Genomic DNA, 24,761 nt, shown 5'->3' with positions numbered 1-24,761 from the left:
ATGCTCAGACACTGCAGGAGTGCGCCGGGTCGCCAATTCCAGACGGTCTTGATCCAATTCAGCATGAGAGCCTCGTCCATATAGCCCTTTCCATTCACGCGAACGACAACATCCCGCGGGAAAGCCTCTTTCGACAGCGTCTTCCTCTTGAAGATTATGTATGGGGGCAGCTTTCTGCCGTCTGCAGTACATGCGAGCATCACCGTGAAGCGTGAATGCTCGTTCCCCGTAGAAAGAAGCTTGACTTCTTTTGCGCCGCATTCGCACACTGTGGTGGGCGACGGCATGTCGAACCACACCGGCGTTTCGTCCGTGTTGCCGATCTGTCCCAACACGTAGCCATGCTGCTGCCGGAGACGGATAGCATAGAGCTGGAATTCGACCAGCTTGTCCTCGTATGCCTCTGGCAGCTTCTGGCAGATCGATGTGCGCCGTTGAAGTGCGAATCTCTTGCGTTGCATGACGCGACGAACCCAGTAAATGGAGCCCTTGAATTGTTCCTTGGGCAGTGCGGATTCTCGGGCGATGTCAGTAGCTTTGATGCGGATGAGTTCCGCTGTCACTGGCAAAGATCTGGCACGATGCTCATGGATGAAATCCGCCACCTTGTCTTCGAGCTCCAGGTACACCGCGCGGCGTCCGCGAAAGGACGTCTTCCGCGTGTTGCAGGCAGACAGCTTGGCTTTCTGCGTTCGCCAGTACCGGACGCTTTTTTTCCGACACGCCAAATTGCCGCTGGGCAGACATGTTCCCGTGCATTTCAGCATATTCGATGACTCTTTTTGAACACCGCGATGAGCTGACGTCGAGTACTTGTACTCATTTTGTGGGTTGTCTGGAAATTAGCAACGCCAGGAACGATTGCTGCACAAAAAAAAGGAAGATGGCATTGGTCCAACTGCGTAGGCCGCGTTAACGTTGGGCCGCGTCGGTCACTAAGGAGGCAATAACGATGTGGATACCGAAAGGTCTGCCCTCCTACATGTTGCCAGACGACTATGGGCCCGTATATAAGTCAAGGGGTGACCTTTTAGTAATATTTTTTTGAAAAAACCTCGACCTATATTCTGCACTATACGGTATGTTTAATGGGAAAAAAGTTATGCAATCTTTAGTATTATAAATTTGGGATGTGACTTTTATGAAAAATATATTGTACTGAGAGACTTAAAATTAACTAGGCATGTTTTTGAATGTTTGAAGAGTGCACATATAAAGTTTCATATTTCTATCTGCATATTAGCCAAAATTATCAAAATTTGAATTAGCAACTTCGGAACACAATTCTTTGTTGTTAATCCGCTTTTGCGACGCCGAACTGCGCATGCGCAGCTCCCTAGCAGCTGAGGACCGAAGCAATTTGGCAGGCGCACAGCCGGACTCGACTCTCTCCTCCAAGTGAGTGGAGTACGGCCGTGGCAGGCGCTGCACTTGTCAATGGAATAGGACGCCAGCCGTTTCTCTCAGACTTTTACAGACCAGCACATATCCTTATCTTGTCATTCTACACTGTTCACCCTGACGTATATCGCGACGACGCCTAGCAGCGACGTCCAGCGGGCAGACCTCCGCTCTAGCACACATGCTCCGGGAGCGCGGGTCGAGTTACCCCAAGTTCAGCAAGGAGGAGTGGGACTCGCGCCTGCGTGGTCCCGCTCTAGACAAGCGAATCCTGGCTGTCCGGCGTGCCCGTGGCCGGGCTGGTGGGCTACACCTGCTAGTCCCGAAGTGGGACTAGCCGGGTGCGCGACGAGTTCGCGAGGAGTTCGCATCCCTGCCGGAACTTCAATACAGTTCTTTCACTCGCTTGTCAGCTTTACCATTGTTGCTGCCGCACGCACGGAACGCCTTTCGAATATTATTGCCATCGAAAATTGGCACGATGCCAACGTCGTGTCTCATTTACGGCTGAACCTCCCGTGACCATCCCTGTAGGGCAATGCGGATTTTCTTAATTCCGCCGTTAAAACGCAATCGTCAGCGTCATGAAACCTAGTGTAGGGCTGCACTTTGTGACAGGTGTGTATTGGCATATGCAGTTTACCTCTCTGTTTTTGTCATTACTGACTCATACAAACAATCTCGACGAAGATGCAAATCTGTTTGAGCTAGTGAAATAAATGATCTCTGAGCTCGCGCTACCTGGTTGAGTGAAAAGGGAAGTGTTTTTTTTTTTTTTAATTGTCTCTATGCATCCGTCGCTAGAACGCCGTCATTTCACAACTTCACACTGTGCACACTTGCAGCTTTATAAACGCTTAGTGAATGCTCGTGATGTCGGCGTAGTTATCTGTCGGAGCCACGCTCACTTGCCCTGCCGGGCTCACGTGGGAAACAGCGTGCACTGTGGAAGTAGCTGATAATGCTAGTTAGCCATCGTTGCTAGTTGTCATTTCGTCATTCTTGTCGGCACTAAGTGAAGTGAAGTGATAATTACTTGCAGAAGGCTTTTATTTTCGTTTAGCGAATCGGGATGTAGTACGGTATGTACTAATGCTCATTTTCCCGTACGGCATTTCTAGAGTCTTGTGGCGCGCCTTATTGTGTAACTGACACATTTCAGGGGCACCTTCGCTGTCGCCCAGACATCTGGTCTTCATACTGACACGTGTACTTGTTTATCTTTTTCGGGTGACCGCTTTTCACCGTCAAACAAACGTTATCGCTCAGTGCAGGACGCACCCGCATGCATCGGAACTTTCTCGAATGTTATCGATCGTTTTATCCGCTGTCTGTTGTTGCCAAACCTTGTGTTATTTGATTGCATGTATGCGCGACACAAATGGCGCAGAAATTTCTGGAGGACACGCGGGCACCAGCGATTTTCATCTTTAGAAAAAAGAACTCACTGAAATTACCCTTGACAACGATGCGGGCAGTCAAAAGGCTTTGTTTTCGCTCGACTCCACGCTGCCTATGCTTTTGCGTTTCAGTAGTTTGTTATCGCATAGTGCTGCGATGGTTTTGCTGGCTCGTGAACCTTGCACAAACAGCAAGTAGCGGAGAATTCAACTTCTGTGTGATGTCGCGGAATGCCCGAACAATCTGCACCACTTGACCAAAAAGCAGCGGCAGCGGCAAATCCACCACTCTGTCTTGGCTCATTACCACCGTCTGTCTGGCGGCGTTTCACTCGACGGCAGCAGAGGGTGGTGATGGAATATGCAACGTCACCATTCTCCTGGTTGGGTGGTGGAAGATTAGAATTTCGAAAAAGATATTCGGACCCTTCAGATGCAATTTTCTCGTAAACTAAGTATTTTATTGGCACAAAACAAGTGTTGCGAGGTTTCTGAAGTGGTAAACAGTCCACGTCAACTTAGTATTTGCCTTTAGTGCCCCTTTAAGTGTGCGGGGATTACTCTGGAACCTTCGATGACTCTTGTATAAAAGCTGACGCACTTGATAGACCCGCTGAACAGATTTCGCCTATCGCCGACTGTGTTTGCCGCTATCATTGTGCTTTAAGTGTAGCCTGTTTTTGTAGGCACAGATTCGTCCAATAAAAGTTAGCGTCGTCATTCACAGTATTGCTACTGTGTTCGTTGCCGTCACAACTACGTGACAATACCGACGCTGTTTGTGTACATGCACCTGTTCAAAAAAGGACACTGTCAACCTTTATGTTCGTACCGTGGCGCGTTTTAAGAGGAAGGCAGCTGCCCCACAAATGGGAGCCATCGCCGATTTTGGTCATTCTCACCATTTTCCTCATTTTTGTAGATGTACACACCCTTTATGTGGGTAAATAACGTATGGAACTTGGCGTTCTGTTGGCCTCCCCACTGCCTGTGCATGTCTGAACGCTTAGCACTATGGCGCACCATAAAGCAAGACATGCAGGGGTGAAACGTGATATTCGCCCTAATAATTGCACCTCATGCCCTATTCGAGTCATGTGTTTTTGTGTGTACTCAAACTCTTCTATTACTTATTCACTTTACGGCACAGGTGCAGCGGTTTAAGGCCAAGGAGGAGCTTGTAAAACGTTGCCGAAGCTCTTCTTCCAGCCGTACGTCACGCTGAAGAAAGCTCTGGTTACAAAGCATTCACCAGTGAGCACAATGGCTAGCTGACGATGACAAAATATGGCGGCACGTACATGTTGTTTCGGTCTCGCGTGGGGCGGCTGTCGCGGCCCGCAGCGGCGCCTGCCAAATTGTTTCTCGCGCCACAATGCATCGCAAAAGGCGGATTCTTGCAAGATTTGTAAAGGTTTCATTGCACTAGCATACTGTATTATAGTTTTCTTGCACTCTCTGACTGTTTAGCATTCAGGAAAAAAGGAATCGTGCAAATAGAAGAATTAGCAGAGACAGTGCACATCTCAAATCTTTGGGTTTGCAAAAATCATGATCTGAGAGAAACGTGAAAAAACGTTCAGCAATGTTAAGAATACTTTTTATGTGACAAAATCGTGAAATTCACCACTACAATGAATTGGAACGCTCCCGGAAAATAGTTGGATGCAGGCTTTATTCTGCGTCTCGTCTTGATGGTTTCCTGGAATGCTGCCAATGATGCGTGCTTTCTGTCCGTGTTGACCACACAGTGGCTGTCTTTCTCGGCTGCTCGCCGACTGTCTGTGCAAGTTTGTTGCACATGCAGCTCACTGAGTATGTGCGAGCTAGACTGGTGGCTTCCAAGGTTGAACTGCATAACAGCTTCTGCCACGGCAGCCTGATCAAACAGTGATGCATTCTTTTCTTTTGGCGCCAGGCTCCAAATGATCAAATGCAGTGATTCATTGGCATTTTTTGTCTTCACTCTCTGGCACCTCTGCAAGAGCTTATCAGAGAGGCGCTCATGCACTGGCCACAGTGCATTGCTTACAGCATCTGGCAGATTGTATCTGCTTTCTTTGGGGGGGGGGGGGGGGGCTTACAGTCAACGACCGATTTTTCGGACCCTCTAGGGAACGTAAAAGCGTCCGAAAATTCTGGCAATCCGAAAAAATGAATGCATACAAAAAACGCACTTTTTTTTCTTTTTTTTTTCTCGGATCTAGAGTTAAAGGGCGAAGTACCGGGTTTCCGAAACCCTGCCAAAGCATCGGTGAAAGGGCTATAAAAAAACGCATTCAAAAACTGTATGCAGCCAACTGCCAGTTTATTATGTACATGTGCATCGTCGGTCAGCCGGTTTTATGGCAGCAGTGGCTTGAAGAACTTGTTGATTGTTGTTTGGACGGCATTCCAGTTGCATGCGATCATATTCACCTCGATCTGAGCAAGGGTCATGTCAGCACTGTACACCGATGAAAGAGTCAACAGTGCTCGCGTCAACTCGGCGCTTGTAGGCGGCGCGGGCATTGGCTCCTCATCTTCAACATCGGAGTCTTCTGAATCCCCCACAACCTGACTCCTTGCTCCATGCCGAACTCTTTGCTCACGTCAGCCTGCGATGGGCCGCTCACGACTTGCTTAATAATGGCGGCTTTCTTCTCCATCAATAACCGACCGTACTGCTTTCCGCGCTTCGATGCCATCGGCGAGGACGACGAAGACTGAATGGCGGCCATCGAAGGCAAGCGAAATTCTCAAGTTGCGAACAGTGGAGTTCGCAAACGAGCGTCGAAGCACCTAGGCCTAGCGTCGCAGAGCACACTTGACACAACAGCACAACCACACACCACGCTAGCCAAAACATGGCCTACGTAAACAAATGAAATGGTGCCGCTCCGGAAACTCCGCCGGAGGCGGAAGCAGAAGTGCTGGATGGATGGATGGATGGCGGCTATACCCTTTGTAACGGGCGGCGGCTGGCGCCACCTAGGCTTTTGCTCCCCCTCCTATTGCGGCGATGAACAGAGCCAGCGTGGCCAGACCAAATCGGTGTGTGACGGCTAGATTTGGCTAGTTGTGGTACAAAGCGGTGATATGCTTCGGCTGCAAGTCGATTTCCTGCGCAAGGCCGCTGCGCAAGGAGCCAGAGGACCTTCCGTTGCGTCAAAAAGTCCGGAAAATTGGACGGCGGGGGGTTCGAGCGTCCGAAACTTCAGATGTCTTTATACATTGATTCTATGGGGCTCGTGGCGGTGCCGCGAAGACGTCCGAAATATCAGGCATGTCCGAAAATTCAGTCGTTAACTGTATTCCTTGCAATGGCTGCATCATATTTGCACCATAAATAAGGGCTGTGGGGACAAAAGCTATGGTTGGGCTTCTCATCAGTTCAGGTTACATGGTAATATGTAGCCCATACTGCTGTGTGCATCTCATCCACATTTGCCGAAAGCGATTTGAGTGCCCAGCCATAATAGCTTGTCAGCTTATTTATCAGGTCTCCTGTAAGGCGGCTCTTACCACTGGTGCGCCCAACATTTTCCCCTTTCTGCTTCTGCACAAAAATCCGCAACATCGTTCCCAAGCGTTTCTGCACGTGGTTTGTGCAGTCTTCCTTTTCCACTGGTATGAAACCATAGACTTTTGCTTCATCAATGGCACTGTATGATCTCCTATCACTATCGGAGAGGATGGTTGCGTACCTCAGGCCATGAAGGGAAAGCGAGTGCTGAAATAAAATTAGTGCTGCCTCCACCTTCATCTGGCCTGCCTTGGAAGACGTGTTCTTTTGGCATAAATGCTGCGACTTCCAGTCAGCATAATCTGGGGTTTCAGGTTTAGGACCAAGCTCACAGCCAAGGCAGAAATTCGAAAGGCCAGCATAGTCCAAAACGTAACCTGAAAAAAAATCTATCACTGTGGCCAGTCCAATGTGAGATGAATGTCCCCGAGTATGTCAAGTGCCATCAAAAGAAACTGCAATATTACCTGCATTTTCAAAATTCAGGCTTCGGTATACGTTCTTCTCTGAAGTGGCACACTTAGCCATATTCTCAGTGCAGGCACTTGTTGCAGCTGGATTTGGTTTTTATTTCAGATGGTGCTGATAGGTCTTGTTGTGAAGGCCTCTGTGCGAAAGTCCAGTAGCGACAAAAATATTGTTAAGCACCGTCTGCCCGTTTCCCGTGCTCAGTATGGCACGCGCCGCAAAAACATTAATCTCGAAACGATTGCAGTTAGCAGTGCCACTAACTCGTTGCGAGCTCCATTTCGCGTCAATTTCGCCGCAGTTGCTGCACAGAAATTTCAGCTTCACGGCAATGCTGTACTCCCGTAAGTTCCGCTCGATAGAAACCGCTCCGCGGCACACTTCGCAACCAGCAACTTTCAGTAAACAGTTTACCATGTCTACGTGGACGATGATGTACGTTGTCAACGCACTTTCCAGACGGGGCTCACTTGTTAGGCACTTCACCTTGTGCTCCGTCGCTGAAATTGAGGAGAGTTCCGCTGTTTGTTCCTGTGCTTGTTGCTCGATCTGATCTCGCTCCGCTGCCATGAGATACGCCATGTCGATCCTCGCGTGGTCCGGCTGAGTGCACATCTTCGTAGCACATGCACCCGCGACGACCGCCGCCCCGCAATTTGTTACCGAGGTGTCCACCGTCACGGTCCGCCGTCGACATCGCAAGCGTCACCGACGTTTTCCATAGCACAGGCCAAGCGCCAATGTCGTCAGCCGCTTTCGGGACCGCTGCGGTGACAGCCATCACGATCGCCTCTTCCCATTGTGCTGCACCCAACTCCTCGATTGCACTGCTGTTCCGCGACGTCTGCAAGTCTGCCAGTCCGACAAGGTCGTCAGACGTCACTGGTAGTTCCGATGCATCTTTTCACTGCACCGCGCGCTTTCTTCTACGCTTCCCGAATTTATGTACTGTATGGAATTTCCTTGCATAGTTTGGCATCTCGACTGATCACGACCACGCTATAGAATAAAGAACCAACTTTAGAGAAGGGAAACTGTACCTTCCTCAGTGGCACGAAAATAAGCAGCGGCAGCGCATGGAACTTAGTGGGGCGGACGCCAGATGGCGTTGCTCAGCCGTGACGCGGCAGTGCAGTTTTTTTCTTTTTTTTTTTTTTTAAGCGAAATCCAATATGGGCCGCTTTTCGCTGGTGGCGTGCGCTGGTATGTGCCGTTCGTGCCCTGCAGCCTATACGGCATGCCTCATTGCCTAGGCTCCCGCGTAGCTGGAGCCTCTACTGACGCCGATACAAACAAGCCACAAGTGAGTGAACAGGACGTGCGACTTTATTGGCAGAAGAAAAGCAGTGCACCTTCTTGTACAAGAGCAGAAATAAAATTTGCTTTTTGAGATGCGCTGAGAAGCTCACTTACGTCATCGCACATGGCAATCTGGTGACGAGCGACAATCAGCAGTGCAAGCAAATTGAACAGTGCCCCACCTGTTTGCATGAACAGTCGCCGTAACTTGCATTTGCGAAGCAGTCAGGTGATGCAGGCATCTGCTGCCGCAGCCAACAGAGCTACATGGACTGCCCGGCATTTTAGTGTTACTTCTTTTTCCAACCTGCACTTTTCTTTTTGTTCTTTCGCGTGCCGCTAATGTGTAACTCGCACTTGGTGCCCCACATTCTCAATATGGGCATGGTCGGTTTTGTGGGCATGACCATTTTGCAGCCACTTTTGCAGGCCTTTCAACCCATGTGGATATCAATTTCATACACTTCGGATCCTGTAACCTTGTATGCTGGTCTCTGTTCATGCCAGATCACGGCCGATGAAGGCCTGCAAGCATAATTTGCCCAGTGCTGCCGCAGGAAAGGTCAAACGGGGAGCACCAATTACTATGTGTGTAAATTGGGAGTCAATGTCGCTGTGTGGACTGCAGGAGCAGATGGTTACCTCGTGAGACTGTTGCCCAATGCAGCTGACCAGGTCGTCACATCCAAGAAACAACACAGTGACCATGATCAAATAAGACTCGGCATTCAATCACTGCATAAGGTTCAGACAATACACTGTACATTGGCTAAGATCCACATGACAACAGTGAGCATTCATGCACTACGGGTCACTTACAGCACATTCAGCTATCCGAAGTCAGGCACAGTGCTTGCCTTTGTCGCACATGGCGGTCTAGTAACGAGTGACAACCAGCGGCGCAAGCAGATTGGACAGTGTCCCACCTGTTTGCATCGACAGTCGCTGTAAGTTGCATTGCGAATCAATTGGGTGATGCATGCATCTGCTGCCATAGCCAACACAGCGACGTGAACTACCCGGCATTTTGGCGTTACCTCCTTTCCAACCTGCATGCTTCTTTTTGTTCTTTCGGTGACCTCTAATGTGTTGCTCACACTTGGTGCGCCACCTGCTCTCAATATGGACATAGTCTATTTTGTGGAAATCACCATTTTGCGGGCACTTTTGCAGGCCTTTCTACCCATGTGGATATCAACCTCATACACTTCGGACCGTGTAATCACCTATGATAGTCTCCGTTGACGCCAAATCATGGCTGAGGAAGGCCTCAAGCAAAATTTGCACACGGCTGCAGCAGGAAAGGACGGAACGGGGAGCATCAATCACGGTGCGTGTAAACAGGGAGTCTATGTCACTGTGCGAACTGAAGGAGCAGGTGCTTACCTTGAGAGGCTGTTGCCCAATGCAACTGACCAGCCCGCCACATCCGAAAAAATGTAACACGGCAACCATGACCAAGTGGTACAGCGTTGAAATAAGACTATGCAATCAAACCATTTCAGCGTAACTCTAACATAACGCATTGGCACTATACACTGTACATTGCCTACGGTTCACATGACAACAGTGAGCTTACACTGGTCGCTTACACTGGACACGGGTCGCTTACGGCACATTCAACCGTCCTACTGCAGGCATAGTGCTTGCCTTCGTCACACATGGTTGTCTGGTAACAAGCGACAATCAGCAGCGCAAGCAGATTGAACAGTGTGTACTACCTGTTAGCACTGACAGTCGCCATTGAAGATGAGCAACTTGCATTGCAAAGGAATCAGGTGATGCAAGCATCTGCTGCTGCAGCAAACATAGCGATATGGAGTATCCAGCATTTAAGCGTTACCTCCTTTCCAACCTGCACATTTCTTTTTGTTCCTTCGCGTGCCGCTAATGTGTAACTCACACTTCGTGCCTCACATTCTCTAAGTATGGGCATGGTTGGGTTTGTAGGCATCACCATTTTGCAGCCACTTTTGCAGGCCTTTCTACCCATGTGGATATCAACTTCATATGCTTCAGACCATGTAATCATGTGTGATAGTTTCCGTTGACGCCAAATCATGGCTGAGGAAAGCCACAAGCAAAACTTGCAGACGGCAGCAGCAGGAAAAGACAGGATGGGCAGCACCAATCACTGTGCATGTAAATTCGGAGTCTGTTGCTGTGCGGACTGCAGGAGCAGGTGCTTGCCTCGAGAGACTTGTTTCGCAATGCCAACTGACCAGGCTCCCGCATATGAGAAATGTAACATGGTGACGAGTACTAAGTCGGACAGCAGCGAAACAAGATTCCGCAATGAATCACTTCAATGTAGCTTGCGCAGAAACACAGGCTGTTGAGCAAGAATAGCAATCCTGAACAAAGCTAGGAATTAAATATGGGAATGAGAAAGCTTGCATTCAAGGAAGAAGCCACTCTGCCTTGCAAGCACTGAAAGCCAGAAATATTAAAAGTTTAAGTGCAAAGGTTAATGCAAGACGCACGCCAATGCCGCATCATCTATTTCATAGGAGGAACTGCACATGACAACGTACACTAGAAAATACTGCTACAGATATGTTAGGCTACTAGACAGTGACTGGTATTAAGTATGAGCAAAGAATCGGTTGACCTGTAATGTTTGGATGAGGAAGGGGAATGATCTCTAACAAGAATGGGGAATGAAAAAGCTTGCATTCATTGAAAAAAAACATTATACTTGGCACAAATGGTATTTGACAAGACCAGGAAAAAAAAATCAAATTGTGGGGTTTTACGTGCCAGAACCACTTTCTGATTATGAGTCACGCCGACAAGGCCAGGAAGCTCATTAAGGAAGGGCAAGCTGACGGAACTCTTTTAGCCAGCGTCATCTGTGCTTGTTCAGAGATTGCAGGTACATCTGAAGACACAGAATTTTTGTTGTTGAGGTACCTGGATGACTCGGCCAATATCTGTGCTGGTGGAATGATGGCAGAGGCTCTTTTCACTCTTGACACAGTTGTCTGTAGACTTTATACCTCATCCAAATACTTCTGGAACGACTTCTTTGTTTGTGGTGTAAAGCCTTGTGAATTCAGCTCCAGCCCCTTCCTGTTGATGTAGATGGGGGCTCCCGTGATGACCAAGATGTGCTTGGCACAGACTCTGTTGGGCCAGAACAGTGACACATGAGATACAGCAGAGATTATCCAAACTCATGTAGTGTTCTTTTATGTTTGAACCAATTATGCTGAACTGTAAATGCGAACAAACGTTCATATCATCTGCTACAAACAAATGACATGTATCTCAAGGCTAGCAAGCCAATACAGCATCTATCAAGCATATTTATTTCTGAACCAGGTGTTGTTTACCTTGTAGTAGCAGCCAAAGTCTACACAATGACTGACTTTGTTGTAGCAGGCAGCAGCTTCTATTTAGTGTGTGGAGTGTGTTGCTTTATACTGGTGCCGTCCTCATTACTGCATGTCTGGAACAGAAATTTTGGCTGCATCAGAAATTGAATAACCACAATTTTGCAATATGAAATGCGAAAAGGTGTGACACATACATTGTAATGGTTTGTGACTACAGAACACATGCAAATGTACACTGTTTGTTCTCAGGTGCTTAGAAATAAATGTTGCTAGTCTCCATAAAATTGATGTCTGCCTAACTACAGTGCATGTCAACAGCTTAAGTATTATTAATACCACAAATGAGAACATCTGTGCGTTCATTTATACACTAGAAGAGATCACACTGCTGGTTTCACAAGCAAATGCATGAAAGACATGAAGCTATTAGAAATGATGCATTCTTTTTCTGCATGAACGTGATGCACCACTTAACTACTACAAAAATAAATGTCCTCAGGTAAACCAAACTAAACAGCAAGGTCATTTGGAACCAACAGGTACGAAATATGGGTGAATTATGCGTGCAACTGTTTAATACATTAAATTCAGTACTTTAGCTTCAGTTTATCAAAGGGTTATTTGGTTCTGTGGACGAAAAAACTTGCAGGTGGACTTGAAAAAAAAATATATTGACAAGGCTACTCAGCCACCCATGGCTACGGCTACAACGAGATAAAAAGGGTGACGCGCGTTCCGATATCGCTGTATCTTTCGTGAATGTGTGTATAATGATGGCCTCGCAACTAAAAATTTATTTCGGAAACTAGCAACGGAGCCTCCTGACTGCCCATATGTAATGCAGCATCTAGTTCGTTAACTTGTCTCCACCTGTAAGTTAACAAGAGCAATATTACATAAGGATTCAGGTAGCTATATTAAACGACTCACCGGTAGTGCTGTCCTCAGTCGCAGAATACGGTTCCTGTTTCGATGCAGATGCATGGCTCACAACCGAAACGTAGCTTTCAGGCTTACATGTCCGCTTGCAAACACTTCACTTCACCCTAAGTTAAATAATGCGAGACAACGAAACGCAGTAAACTAGTTTTAGCAACAAAGAACGAATGAATCCACACCGCCATGCCATCGAAAATACTGGTAAAAACTTAAAATCCAGGGCAGAGGTCATGTGGAAGATCAATGATGCTAAATGCTATTTGTGTTCATAATGACAAAAAACAATAAACTTACTAATAAAGAGTATAATATCTAATTAGCAATGGTAATTTTGTACTCTTTTCCTGTAATAAAAATGCTTCAGTAATTGTAGGAGAAAGTTTGTAAGAAAAAATTTCGCTTATTACGACGCCTCTAATGGGAGATATTGAAACTAACCCGGGCATCCCTTGAGTGCTTCTACTATGCTTGTTTTATTAGCAGCGGAGCGCGGTCAATTTTTTTCGCCCTCTGTGGCCATTTGTTGAACTCAAGAGTGTGCGGGGCCTGACCACACTGAGCGATGGTTCAGGCAAAATGGCGTCGCCAACACGCGGCGTTCCTGCACTCCAATCAGAAGGCGTTATTTAGTCACGTGATGGTCGCGGACCAACAGGATGGTGGTCTCTCTTGTTCTTGCCCGGTTGCTCCCTCCTGAAGCAACCTTTTCGGCGGGAAAAGGAGTGGGAAGGACACGCTTTCGAACGAGACCAATGTGGTGGCGTTCCGTTCATCGGTTTCGAAAGTGTGAGTGGCTCAAGATGGGGCATTTTCTATGCGTCTTGCAGACGAAAATGAGCGTCCCGTGTGATAAATACGGCATTTTGCCAAAGACTCATTATTTCGCGTTAATTTTTTGACAAGCGCGTGATGACGTCTAGATTCCGAAAATAGCAAAACTGAAAATAAACTTTTCAGCAATCTTTTTCATCTCCAAGACCCGTGTACCTCCTTAAACAATATTTTAGACTTCTAGCTTCCAATTTCCAAAGGCTGCTAGCTCCCGGAATGACGCCAAGCTCCGTCCTCCCGTCGCAGAGTGCCTGCTTCACACCTGCAGTCAAGTGCCTGCAACAGGCGTCCAAGACGAGCATGCTCGGACACCGCAGGAGTGCACCAGGTCGCCGATTCCAGACGGTCTTAATCCAATTGAGCATGAGGGCCTCGTCCATATAGCCCTTTTGATTCACGCGAACGACAACAACCTGCGGGAAAGCCTCTTTCGGCAACGTCTTCCTCTTGAAGATTATGTATGGGGGCAGCTTTCTGCCGTCTGCAGTACACGCGAGCATCACCGTGAAGCGCGAATGCTCGTTCCCCGTAGAAAGAAGCTTTACTTCTTTTGCGCCGCATTCGCACACTGTGGTGGGCGACGGCATGTCGAACCACACCGGCGTTTCATCCGTGTTGCCGATCTGTCCCAACACGTAGCCATGCTGCTGCCGGAGACGGATAGCATAGAGCTGGAATTCGACCAGCTTGTCCTCGTATGCCTCTGGCAGCTTCTGACAGATTGATGTGCGCCGTCGAAGTGCGAATCCCTTGCGTCGCATGAAGCGACGAACCCAATAAATGGAGCCCTTGAATTGTTCCTTGGGCAGTGCCGATTCTCGGGCGATGTCAGTAGCTTTGATGCGGATGAGTTCCGCTGTCACTGGCAAAGATCTGGCACGATGCTCATGGATGAAATCCGCCACCTTGTCTATGAGCTCCAGGTACACCGCGCGGCGTCCGCGAAAGGACGTCTTCCGCGTGTTGCAGGCAGACAGCTTGGCTTTCTGCGTTCGCCAGTGCCGGACGCTTTTTTCCGACACGCCAAATTGCCGCTGGGCAGACATGTTCCCATGCATTTCAGCATATTCGATAACTTTCTTTTTAAGTGCCGCGGGGAACTGACGTCGAGTACTCGTACTTGTAAACGCCAGGAACGATCACTGCACAAAAAGGGAAGATGGCGTCGGTTCAACTGCATAGGCCGCATTAACGTTGGGCCGCGTCGGTCACCAAGGGGGCGATAACGATGCGGATGCCGAAAGGTCTGCGCTCCTACTTGTTGCCAAATGACTATTCATGTTGTGCCAAGGGCCGGTATATAAGCCCGGGGGTGACCGTTTAGTAATATTGTTTGGGAAAAACCTCGACCTATATTCCGCACTATACGGTAAGTCCGAACTATCAGATGTTCAAAAAAAACGAATGTATCCAAAAAAAAGATAATTTTATGTATGTTTTAAGACCCCTGTGCAAGGAATAAGTGGTCTATTCGTTGCAGCATGCACTTCCGCTTATGCGCAACCAAGTACGCCTGTATTTCTGCCAGTTTTCTGCTGTTGCTGTATGCCCACACAAGGACTGCGAAGGCTTGAGACAGATCCAGATGTGAAGGCTCCAGAGCACACGGCACATCATTATCATCCGAGTTAGCCGCTGTTTGATGGTGGGAGAACTTGCTCAATTATTTCGTCATCATTCAGTTTGGCACACAACATCTCGTTTTCGACGTCTGCAATGTTTTCAAAGGTAAAGGTGGCAAAAAATTGGCACACCGCAGCCTAGCATGTCATCAACGATGTCCACATTTGAGCTCGTTGTGGTAGGCGGCAGTAGAGTCTCATCAATTGTGGTGTCAGGCTCATTCGGACTACTCGGCTTGTCTATAAAATCATGAGAAAGACTTCTTGGAGCCGGCAGAGCGCTGTCTGGAATGCAAACTAAACAAACAAGCACAGAATGTCTGTACGCTGTCCGAAAGGCAAACTCGTCAAACAGAATGGAGAGAGCAGGCCATGCATGGGGTTGCTGGTATAGCTGGAAGACGATGTGATGATCACGATGTTGATGCGACCTATAATTCAGGCAAAGCCTCCAAGATTGGCATCTGCAGTTAAAGGGCGATTCAGGCGATTTTTATATGTCGAGTGTCGATGAAATTCGCTGCGTTTGTTCCTCTGAACACTTGCCTTGCATGGCATGAGAAGTTGCTGTCGCGAGAAGTTGCGTTCCCTGTAGACATGCAAGAGATGGGAGGCAAATGGTGTTGTGTTGTTGGCTGCATGAACTTCAGCCCTCGCCATCCGCGCGCACAATTTGAGCCGATGCCGGTCACGTTCAGCTGACGTTAAGCCTATATCAGTCACCGAGTTCATGCGTCTACTGCATTGGCGGACCTCAGCGACTGACCTGAAGCTAATTAAGCCATTATTGTGAAGAAAACTGCTTCTCCATATGGATTTGAAATAAAGCATTCCTCATTTCGTAAAATGCACATGCTAAAAGCGATGACATGTCGCGCTATCAACATGCATACATAGCTGTTCTCGAACGTGGCCATTTGCACTCCCCGGCATTTCCCCAAATTAAATATGACTGCATACGTGGCTGTATTATTACCTATTGTTATGCTGGCTTATTATTTAGCTTCCGAGGGGCACTGTTTGCCTCGTATCCCAAATGAGCAGCAAGTGGAAGCCCCTTTGATACAGCAGCGTAAACAACCGCATCGTTCAACTGCCACCGGTGTCAATACTGGCATTGGCGTTTCCACGAAAAAACTCTGTTCTCTAAATGAATAATCATACGCACAAAATCTTCATCTATGTCCACTTTACGGAACATATTGTATGCATGAAGAGAATACAAAGAATTATAAGTAGGCAGCATAACAATGCTCCTGTACTACAGTCTCCCCAATCGCTGTTTTCGAAGATGTGTGGTCACTCGTATCAGCGCGATTCAGAGTGATGCAATGGTGCCTACATGCGCAAAATCTGCCTGTTTTGATATGTTCTGACATTAATTGATGCTACTGATGAGCGGCTAGCATTATAGCTCAAGCGAACGACGAGTGGTCGCTGTACCTGTCGATGTAAACAAATGCACCGTTCGGTGCTTTTGACTGTCAGCGGCGTTCTTGTGGTTCATATATGTGGAAAGTCGTGCTCCACGTCTCACAGTGAGCATGCGACGCGTATCCCTTAGAAGGGGTAAAATAGCAAGCAGCAAGTATAATATCAGTGGTTAGGGCCACCCTTGGTCTTCATGTTGCAGCACGATATGTAGTGCATATACGCTGGCTGTTGTGGTGGCGGCTCTGATGAGAGCAGCAATTCATGGCTATTGAATTCGTCAGAATCAAAACTGTCAATATTTGACAGATCCAAAGAGCTAGTGCAGCTGATATTGTTACTCGAAGGTCCGGCGCCGTCACAATTCAGCCGAGCGTCTGCTCTTCGCTGCCAGCGCGCAAGATCAGCATGCCTTGCACTCCTTTCCTGGTGGGGACAATAGTAACGTCACACGAAGAGGTTCGTTCGGCTGCTTGGTCAGATTGCAGTTTCGTTTTTGCACTTCTTTGCTTATTTAAAATTATTTTCGAATTCGCATAAATATTCTACTATCAGATGCCTGACAGGAGGGTCTCGGGAACCTAAATATTCCATTACCTTGACATGGTCAAAAAATCACCGAAGTTGCACTTTAAATCTCTGAGCTGTAGGGCTCTGACCAAGGCAAGGCCTCAGAGATTACCATCTGGCGTGTAATCTCTGAGGCCATACTTGATGTCTAGGTTGCCAGGGGAGATAATGGCGACGAAGTCCGGATAATCGAATGTTGAGCTGGCAGCTGCCAAAATTATCAGTAGTCTTTGCACATTAAGTCTATGGGGTCATTGGCGGTGCCACGAAGCTATCCGAATTACCGAGCATGTCCGGATTATCGTTGTCTGATTTATCGATCGGCAACTGTAATATACTGAAGGGCTTTAGATTAGGGGATGCAAGAACTAGGGGCCACGGTCCTGCGCATGCTCAGTACCGTCGCCTCTAGTTCTTGCTTTCGCAAGCCGCTTGCCTCCCCTGACCTAAAACTCTCTATTATGCACATCAATTCCAAAATTTTCTGTAATTCTAGAACAATAGCTTTTGTGACTACCCATATACCCTTCAACATTTGAGAATTGGTAATTCTTTCAAAAATTTCTGTAAAATAATAAAATTTGACACCTGGTCTTATATTGCACTGAACAGATCCTCCAATTTTTATCAAAATCAAGTTAGTGGTGCAAAAGTTCACTTTCGCTAGCACTGTCCCCCTTAAAGGTTATATAGGCCGCGTGCACCGCCTATAGAGGCGCCACTGATGGCCACCTAGCGGGCGCTTCCAACAATACGCGCGTGAGCAGTAGCAGACGACAACGCTTTGCAGCAAGGGTGACTGAAGTTCGCGGCTGCGATTTGTCCTTTCTTCGGGCGCCAGACTGCTTCTCCTGCGGTGACAGCTGTAGGGAAGACGCAGACCTCTGTGGGAGCGGGTATGAACAAGATGTTACCGGTGTTTGGGGCAACATGGGCCACATACGCGCCAGGTGCGTCCCGCAGACAAACGCCATGAAGACCATTTACATGAAGTGGAGCTCATGTAAACTAGCCGACAAATTTTGTTGACTAATGCGATGTCTCGACCGTGTTTTTTTTTTTAATTCTACCCTTGTCGTAATGCTGCTTCTGCACCTCAATAATAAGCACCCGTCGTTAGTGCATACTTAGATAACAAATCCGCACGGTGCGATGTCTGCATATGCCGTTGTGATTTTTCTGCCGATGAATACATGTGACGCCACCGAATAAGTGTAGTGAAAGTCGCCTGAAGAAGAATAATTGCGAATTTATTGATAGAAACGCGTACACTATAGTCAACGAAGTTACCAAACGCACGGGCTAATAAAAGCGCGTGTTAGCGCTGTACCGCCGATGAACTGCCGTTCGCGCTGCAGTTTTTGCAATTTTAAATTCCCTAAGGGAGCTGCTTGGAAACGTACAAAGCTATAGTCTGACTAACTTTGCAGTACTTTTTTTAAATGTTACTAGAGAGAGGTGCCACATGATATATTTAAAGGCAGAGCAGCGCCAGTCAAATTAGATCCAGCGCTGGCGGCAAGGCCGGGTTTAGTCCTATGCGGCGTAAGCATAATAATAAATAATTCAGTGAGTACAAAATTCACTTGCAAGAAGCGACTACGTTGTGAAACAAACAAATCACTCGGCGTGTTAAGTCTGCTCAGACAGCATCAAGGTGTGATGACTTACCAAACGTGACGCGAACTATTCAGCGAAAAATGGAATAAAAATACCATATGCAGCAACTATTAGCAATTCTCACCCTGAGCTACCTATTTTCTAAACACATTTCCCAAAAAACCACAATATCTAAGATGCCCTCGGGAGAAATGAATAAAGCTGTTAAAGAAGCACTTGCTTGGTGTCATTCCGATAAGACACAGCGTGATTTATACCCTTTACAAACGAGGCAGGGTGAAAACATAGCAGCTCAAAAGAATCAAGAGTTATGCATGAAGCAACTAGCAACAGTTAAACATGTGCAAAGCCAAGCATAAAATAGATGTAAAAACATGAAGTGCGCGACAGCTGGTGCGAGGATTCGCATTGTGTTTTATGGTAAAGCTACAGAAGTTTGCAAGAACTGAAATTGTTAGTTTTATGTGGCCCGGTATGCGAGGATTCGCATTGTGTTTTATGGTAAAGCTACAGAAGTTTGCAAGAACTGAAATTGTTAGTTTTATGTGGCCCGGTATACCGGGCCACATAAAACTAACAATTTCAGTTCTTGCAAACTTCTGTAGCTTTACCATAAAACACAATGCGCTCATGCAGTCGTGCTGCCTAGCTAGCCGAACGCGGTAAAGAAGCGGAAAACAAGTAAGCGGGAAACGGCATTCCGAACTTCAGCGAAATGCCTTTAAACCGCATGTTGCACTGCAGACGAACTTCGTCGCTTACGCGACTAACTACAATCGAGTAAATAAATAATAATAAAAAAGGAAAAACAGCGAAACGACAAAGGAAAGGACGAGAACCAGAAATTTCGCGCCGAAGCGACGATCCATTGCCACCGTTGCTCCTGCTGATGAGGCTTTGCGGGGAATAATTAGAACCGTATCGCCGGCACGTTTTCGCCGGTATTTGAGCCCCCCACCCTGCAACAATTCTTCTTCGACATTCTTCGGAAGCTTTGGCCATCCCACACATGCGAAGGGTGTTGCCTATTTTGCTCTGAAAACACAAATAAGACGGAGAAGCACTATCAGCGACGCAACAAACTACGGCGTGCTACGGCGCGCGGCTCGCTCCTCTCCCATGCGTTCTGCGCAAGGCCGCCACCAGTGGCGCGGCCATCGGCGTGCACGCCGCGTATACTGGAAGTTATGTGCCCTCTACGGAACGTTCCGCCGAAAGAATTTCTCAAATTTGTTCAGTAATAGTAGAGATAAAAATATTTTGGAGGAGGTGAGCGCCACTGCCAAGAGACACTCTCTCTACTTGCTGTGTCTAGCCTGCGTAAGTGAAATTACTTCTCTGCATTCTCCAATACCGGAGCTTGAGGACCACGTAACGCAGACATCATGGGCCTGCCCTCTTTTTTTTTTTTCCGCTTTTTTTTTTCTTTTTCTTTTTTTCTGTGCGGTGCACTTCCGCTGATGGTGTCGCGTGCGAGCTCTTCCGTTTGTCTTGTTTCACGCAGCACATTATTTTGAACACCCGATTATCAGTATAAGCCATTGCCACATTCATAAGCACTGAGGCAGGCATGATATTATGAAAGAGCATAGTCGCGGCACTGGAACACTATAGAAAATGACTAATTTGTTCTTTGCGTGCATGATGCGGGAACAAGCAGATGGTACAGAGCAAAACAAAAACGTGCAGAGTTTAGCTTTGTATTTTTATTATTTCTCTAAAGTTTAATTCGATCATTGAAGCAATAGATTAAACAAATAACTAATGTTGCCTTGAATAATTCTCACGCCTTTCTATGAGTGATGTCACGCCTTTCTATGAGTGATGTCACGCCTTTCTATGAGTGATGTCACAGCACCGCCATGTACGTAGGCATACTTGTGCGATAGACGTCAACCGTCCGGCTGGGATCGCAACGCAGGAGAACGGCAAAGGGCATTTGGTTTGAAATTTAAGCTCTTTTCACAGTGCGTAGAGATGTAATGCTCAGCAGACACTATCATTTGTGTACATTCTATGCACTGCGCTTCCCAGTACAAACTTTCCCGGAAATCGAGCTCCGTCAGTATGCCAACAGCGAGCCGCGCATCTAGCTGTCAGCATGGAGCTTGTGCAGGCAAAAGCTAAGGAGCTCACAAGAGAAAAAGGGCTGCCGAGCTCTGCCTTCAAAGCGAGCAAGCACTGTATTTATCCCTACATGTGTCGTGCTGGTTTTTTCTTACGCTGCTGAACTTCGATTTCGCAAAAGCTGCCCGAATCGTTCCAAGTGCTGCTTGTAGCTTCCGAGCGCCACATTATTTCGCTGTACAAGTCCAAGGATTTCCAGCTAGGGCAAATCGGCAATGCTGACCACACGCTGGTTTATCTGGACGTGCCATCACCCCTCGCAGTGCACAAAAACGGCTCTAAACAAGTTTATGTCTGGTCCACTGTCAATGAGAAAATGCAAGTTACCGTCATGTTGTCGTGCGTGGCAGACAGATGCAAGCTTCCGCCCTATGTCGCCTTCAAGCGCAAGACAGTGTCTAAAGGTGAGGAGCTGCCAAAAAATGTGGTCGTGAGATGCATGAGAAAGGCTGGATGAACGAGAATCTTGTGCTCGGCTGGATAAAGTCTGTCTGGTGTAGGCGGCCCGGCGCACTGTTGTCGTTCTTGTCAATCCTCGTGCTGGACGCATTTCGTTGCCATTTGGCCGACTCAGTGAAGAGGCTGTTGCGTGAATCCGCCACTGAACTCGTCGTTATCCCGGGTGGGATGACGTCTCAGCTGTAGCCTTTGGATGGTTGCGTAAACAAGCCGTTCAAGGATGCGGTCAGGCGGTGTTACGCAGATTGGATGCTCTCAGGTGGGCCTGCAGTGACACCGACCGGGCGGCTGAAGCGGGCTCGCCAGCTGCGCTTTGCAAGTGGATTGTAGACGCATGGGCCAGCATACCAGAGGACCTTGTGCGTCGTGCATTCAAGAAGTGCGGCATCTCGAACGCGCTCGATGGCGCAGAGGATGAGTACCTCTGGGAAGATATGTCCGGCAAAGAACTATCCGAAGGGAGCGCAGCTGAGGAAGACAGTGATTGAAGTGTGGAGTGCTATTTAAATAAAAGTTTTCGTCGAGTTTTCCTAACTCGTATTATGTGCGGATAAACCTTTCTTTTTTTTCCATTTTGCGTCCCAAAAATTTAACCTCGTACTATATGCGGGTTCGTATATATGCTGGTTTTTACGGTAATCGTAGGGAACGAATAGGCATCCTTACGAGTCACTCCATTCAGATGGCAATAGTCTTCGCACAGGCGATGACTGCCATCTTTCTTGGGCACCAGCACAATTGGAGATGCCCAGGCGCTGGACGAGCTGCAGATAATGTCATCCAATAGCATCTCGTCTAGCAAGCCATCGGTCGCCTGCCTCTTGCCTGGGCTGACTGGCTGGGGGTTACACTTCATAGGAAGCGAGTATCCAGTTTCGGTTGCAGTGGCTTGCCAAACCGGTACGGCCAGGTTGATCGGTGAAGAGCTCTTCATGCTCGCGTAACAGTGCCAACAAACAAGCCTTTGTGCATCATCCAGATGAACCGCGCAGGCGGCCAGAGGATGTGGCGCCTCTTCCTGCCGTGTCGCTCATTCCCTATGGGGACTTGGAGTCGACAAGCGCATAGCGCAGAGGCCTGCCCCCAATTCAGTGCTTGACAGGGTTTGTGCTGTGCTTCTTGTTCCCAACGAGGCCTGTGAGCGTTCAAGTGCACAGCTCGAGCGCTTGCCCCCGAAATCTGTGCACACGTTTCTGACACCCCATCTGCACAGGCAAGATAGGACGCCGGCCGGCTGTTAAACTGCTTTGACTGCGTGAAAGTTCCGTCATGGTAGCTGCCATTTGCAATGTCCACATCAGTCCTGGTTTTAAGGAGAAAGTCCCTTCTGAGAATCACAGGAACACTTGAGCCCTTGGCGATAAACGAAACACGTGCGTCTCATTCGCTCTCCCCATCTGACGGTCACTCTTGCGGCGCCGGCCTAATGGGCCACACCTTTCGTAAGATTGAATGTCGTTTGGCAGTTCCGCATGCGTACAGTGTTTCTGCAAGTTGGACAACACCTGTTCGCCGAGCAACTAAGCACTTGCGCCCGTGCCCAGCAGCGCCAAAAATTTGCGGCTGACAATGGTCACCGAAATAAACAGTGTGTGCACCAGCAGCACAACCTGCTCGGTACGCCAAGGGGACAAGCAAAAGTTCGCTCACTCATGCCTTCACGAGCGACCCACGCTCCCGTTTCCCGGCCTCACAGGAGGCCAGGGTGCAGCGCAGTCAATGCTATGTGCCCTTGTTGTTCACAGCGAAAACAGCGCACTCCGCCAATGTATCTTTCTCGAGGCAGAGCGGCCTCAGCTCCCTGCCGGGGTCGGCTCACTGCTTGACCAAAGACTCCACTATCACGAGTGTCACCCTCCACAATGCGCTGGGTCAAAGTGCATCCCTTCACATGCGGCTCAGACAGCGGTGCAGCCCAGGCTGCCCACCTCCCGTATGTCTAGAGATCTAGAGCGCGAGCGCTCAGCTACCAAGTACACCCGCTTGTAGCTGCAAAGGCAGCTTAGCCATGTTGCCATTCGGGAAAGGGCACAACCGCACAGGCCCTCCCCACGTGCAGCGTGGTTAAGGGCCTTGGTGGTGGTGGTGGGTGATACGTAGTGATGGACAAAACGGCTCACTTTAGTGAGAGGCTCAGAACTGCTCAGCTCACTGACATGAACCGGCTCATTTGAACTGCTCACCAGTTTACTTAAATCTGTAACCTGTGTTCTGCCGCGCGGCGCCCGCGCTCGGTCTCATTTTCTTCTTTTTATGTCGGCTCTACCCCCTCCCCCTCCCTGCCACGCATCCCTTTTTTTTTTTTTTTAATGCACGTGCAATACTTGCGATCATGCCATCATGTGCCATGACAAAAAAACAATGAAGTTGTGTTACAACACAACAAATCACTGGCCTCATTTTATTGACATGCTTGTGATGCAGGCTCAGAAAATGCACCAAAGTGGATGACATGCACGACATTTTCATGACTACACTAATTAGCACAAATGAAGACCAGGATGTAAAGTACATTCACCTCTTGTCTTTAAAGACGCGGAAGCAGCTGAAGGCAAGGGAATGGTTGCGACTCTTGTGAAGTATGGCAGGAGGGTAGTTGCTTTCTTGCACCACTAATAGATTACTGAATGCAAGGAAAGGTGGTGGGGCAGTTGCTTTCTTGCACCGCTAATAGATGGCGCAAAAGTTGCACCCAGCAGAAGACCCGGTTCTGGTGGAACGGTTCGGCACGGCTCACTGAGCGAGAGAGAACCCGGCTTCCCCTCTCCAAAAAAACCGCCGCTCACTCGCTCTTTAAAAAAAAGCTGCTCAAAAGGTCTGGATTGCTCTTGAGCGACCCATCTCTAGCTATAGGCGTGTATGGCGAGAATAGAGTTTTATAACCCTGTCCCACGGGCACCTGAAAACTCCGTCGACATGAGACTCCCTAGTGGAGATTTACGGCAGTGGAGTTGCAGCCGTGCTACACCGCATATTGCAAGCTTTTGACGGGCGCCGCATAGGATAGAAACAGCACTGCTGCACTTAATTTCGCGTGCAACTGCTCACATGTACAGTCACTGTTAAAGGTAGTTTTTCTTTAACACAGTATTTAATCTAATAAAATCACAGCAAGAGAGTTTGCTGTATGTTACCGCAACACTTGTTTTCGAACCATAGCGAAGTTGAAAGCGATGCTGGCCACACTGCGCTTTTGCTTTCATACGTGGGTCACATTGTTCGACCAGTGCACTTCGAGTTGCGATTCTGTGCTGTGTAATCGTGCGTTTGCGGTGAGCTCACCTGCTTCTAAATGAGTGACAAAGCGAGTAAAAAAGCGAAATGGCAGAACGACATTTCCCCATGCGGCATGGGAAAGCATTGGTGCAGAGGGTACAGGCGCTATGTCCTTAAAAGCAAATTAAAAACTCCCATTACATGGGATGTAAACCAAGGCAAAATAATAATACAGTAAAGCCTCGTTAAACGGTACCCGCTTAAACAGTAGTTCCGTTTTAAAAGTAGTAAAGTCAAATCCCCGACTCAGCGGCCATTGAACATAATGTGTTTTGGATCCGCATAAACCGTACCAGCTTATTGCGTATGCATCTGTTAAAACATAGCGTTTCCACTTTTCGTCGTGCAAACACGGCGGTGCGTCATCTCCATCGGGCGGCCCGGCAGAACAACAAGCCTTGGAGATCGGAACAACGGCCTCCAAGCGTACTGTGTATTTGCGCATGAAGCCACATCAACATCATTTCGACGCTGT

General features: G+C 48.1%; 1 protein-coding gene across 2 annotated transcripts in view; it reads left to right on the top strand.

The window, feature by feature from the left end:
- mts (protein phosphatase 2 catalytic subunit mts) overlaps positions 1 to 24,761 on the top strand; it is a 59,147-nt gene that overhangs the window by 17,994 nt on the left and 16,392 nt on the right. Inside the window, exon 5 of one of the 2 annotated variants that reach the window (XM_075687138.1) lies at positions 9,247 to 9,374. The exons of the other annotated variant lie outside the window; for it this stretch is intronic. Coding sequence (XP_075543253.1) covers positions 9,247 to 9,318 — 72 coding nt within the window. The 3' untranslated portion in view covers positions 9,319 to 9,374. Of the gene's footprint in view, positions 1 to 9,246; positions 9,375 to 24,761 lie in introns of those variants that run through there. 2 annotated transcript variants of the gene reach the window in all.

Source organism: Dermacentor variabilis, chromosome 1, assembly GCF_050947875.1.
Source record: "Dermacentor variabilis isolate Ectoservices chromosome 1, ASM5094787v1, whole genome shotgun sequence".
NCBI lineage: Eukaryota > Metazoa > Arthropoda > Arachnida > Ixodida > Ixodidae > Dermacentor > Dermacentor variabilis.
This window is presented reverse-complemented; position numbering and strand designations above follow the sequence as displayed.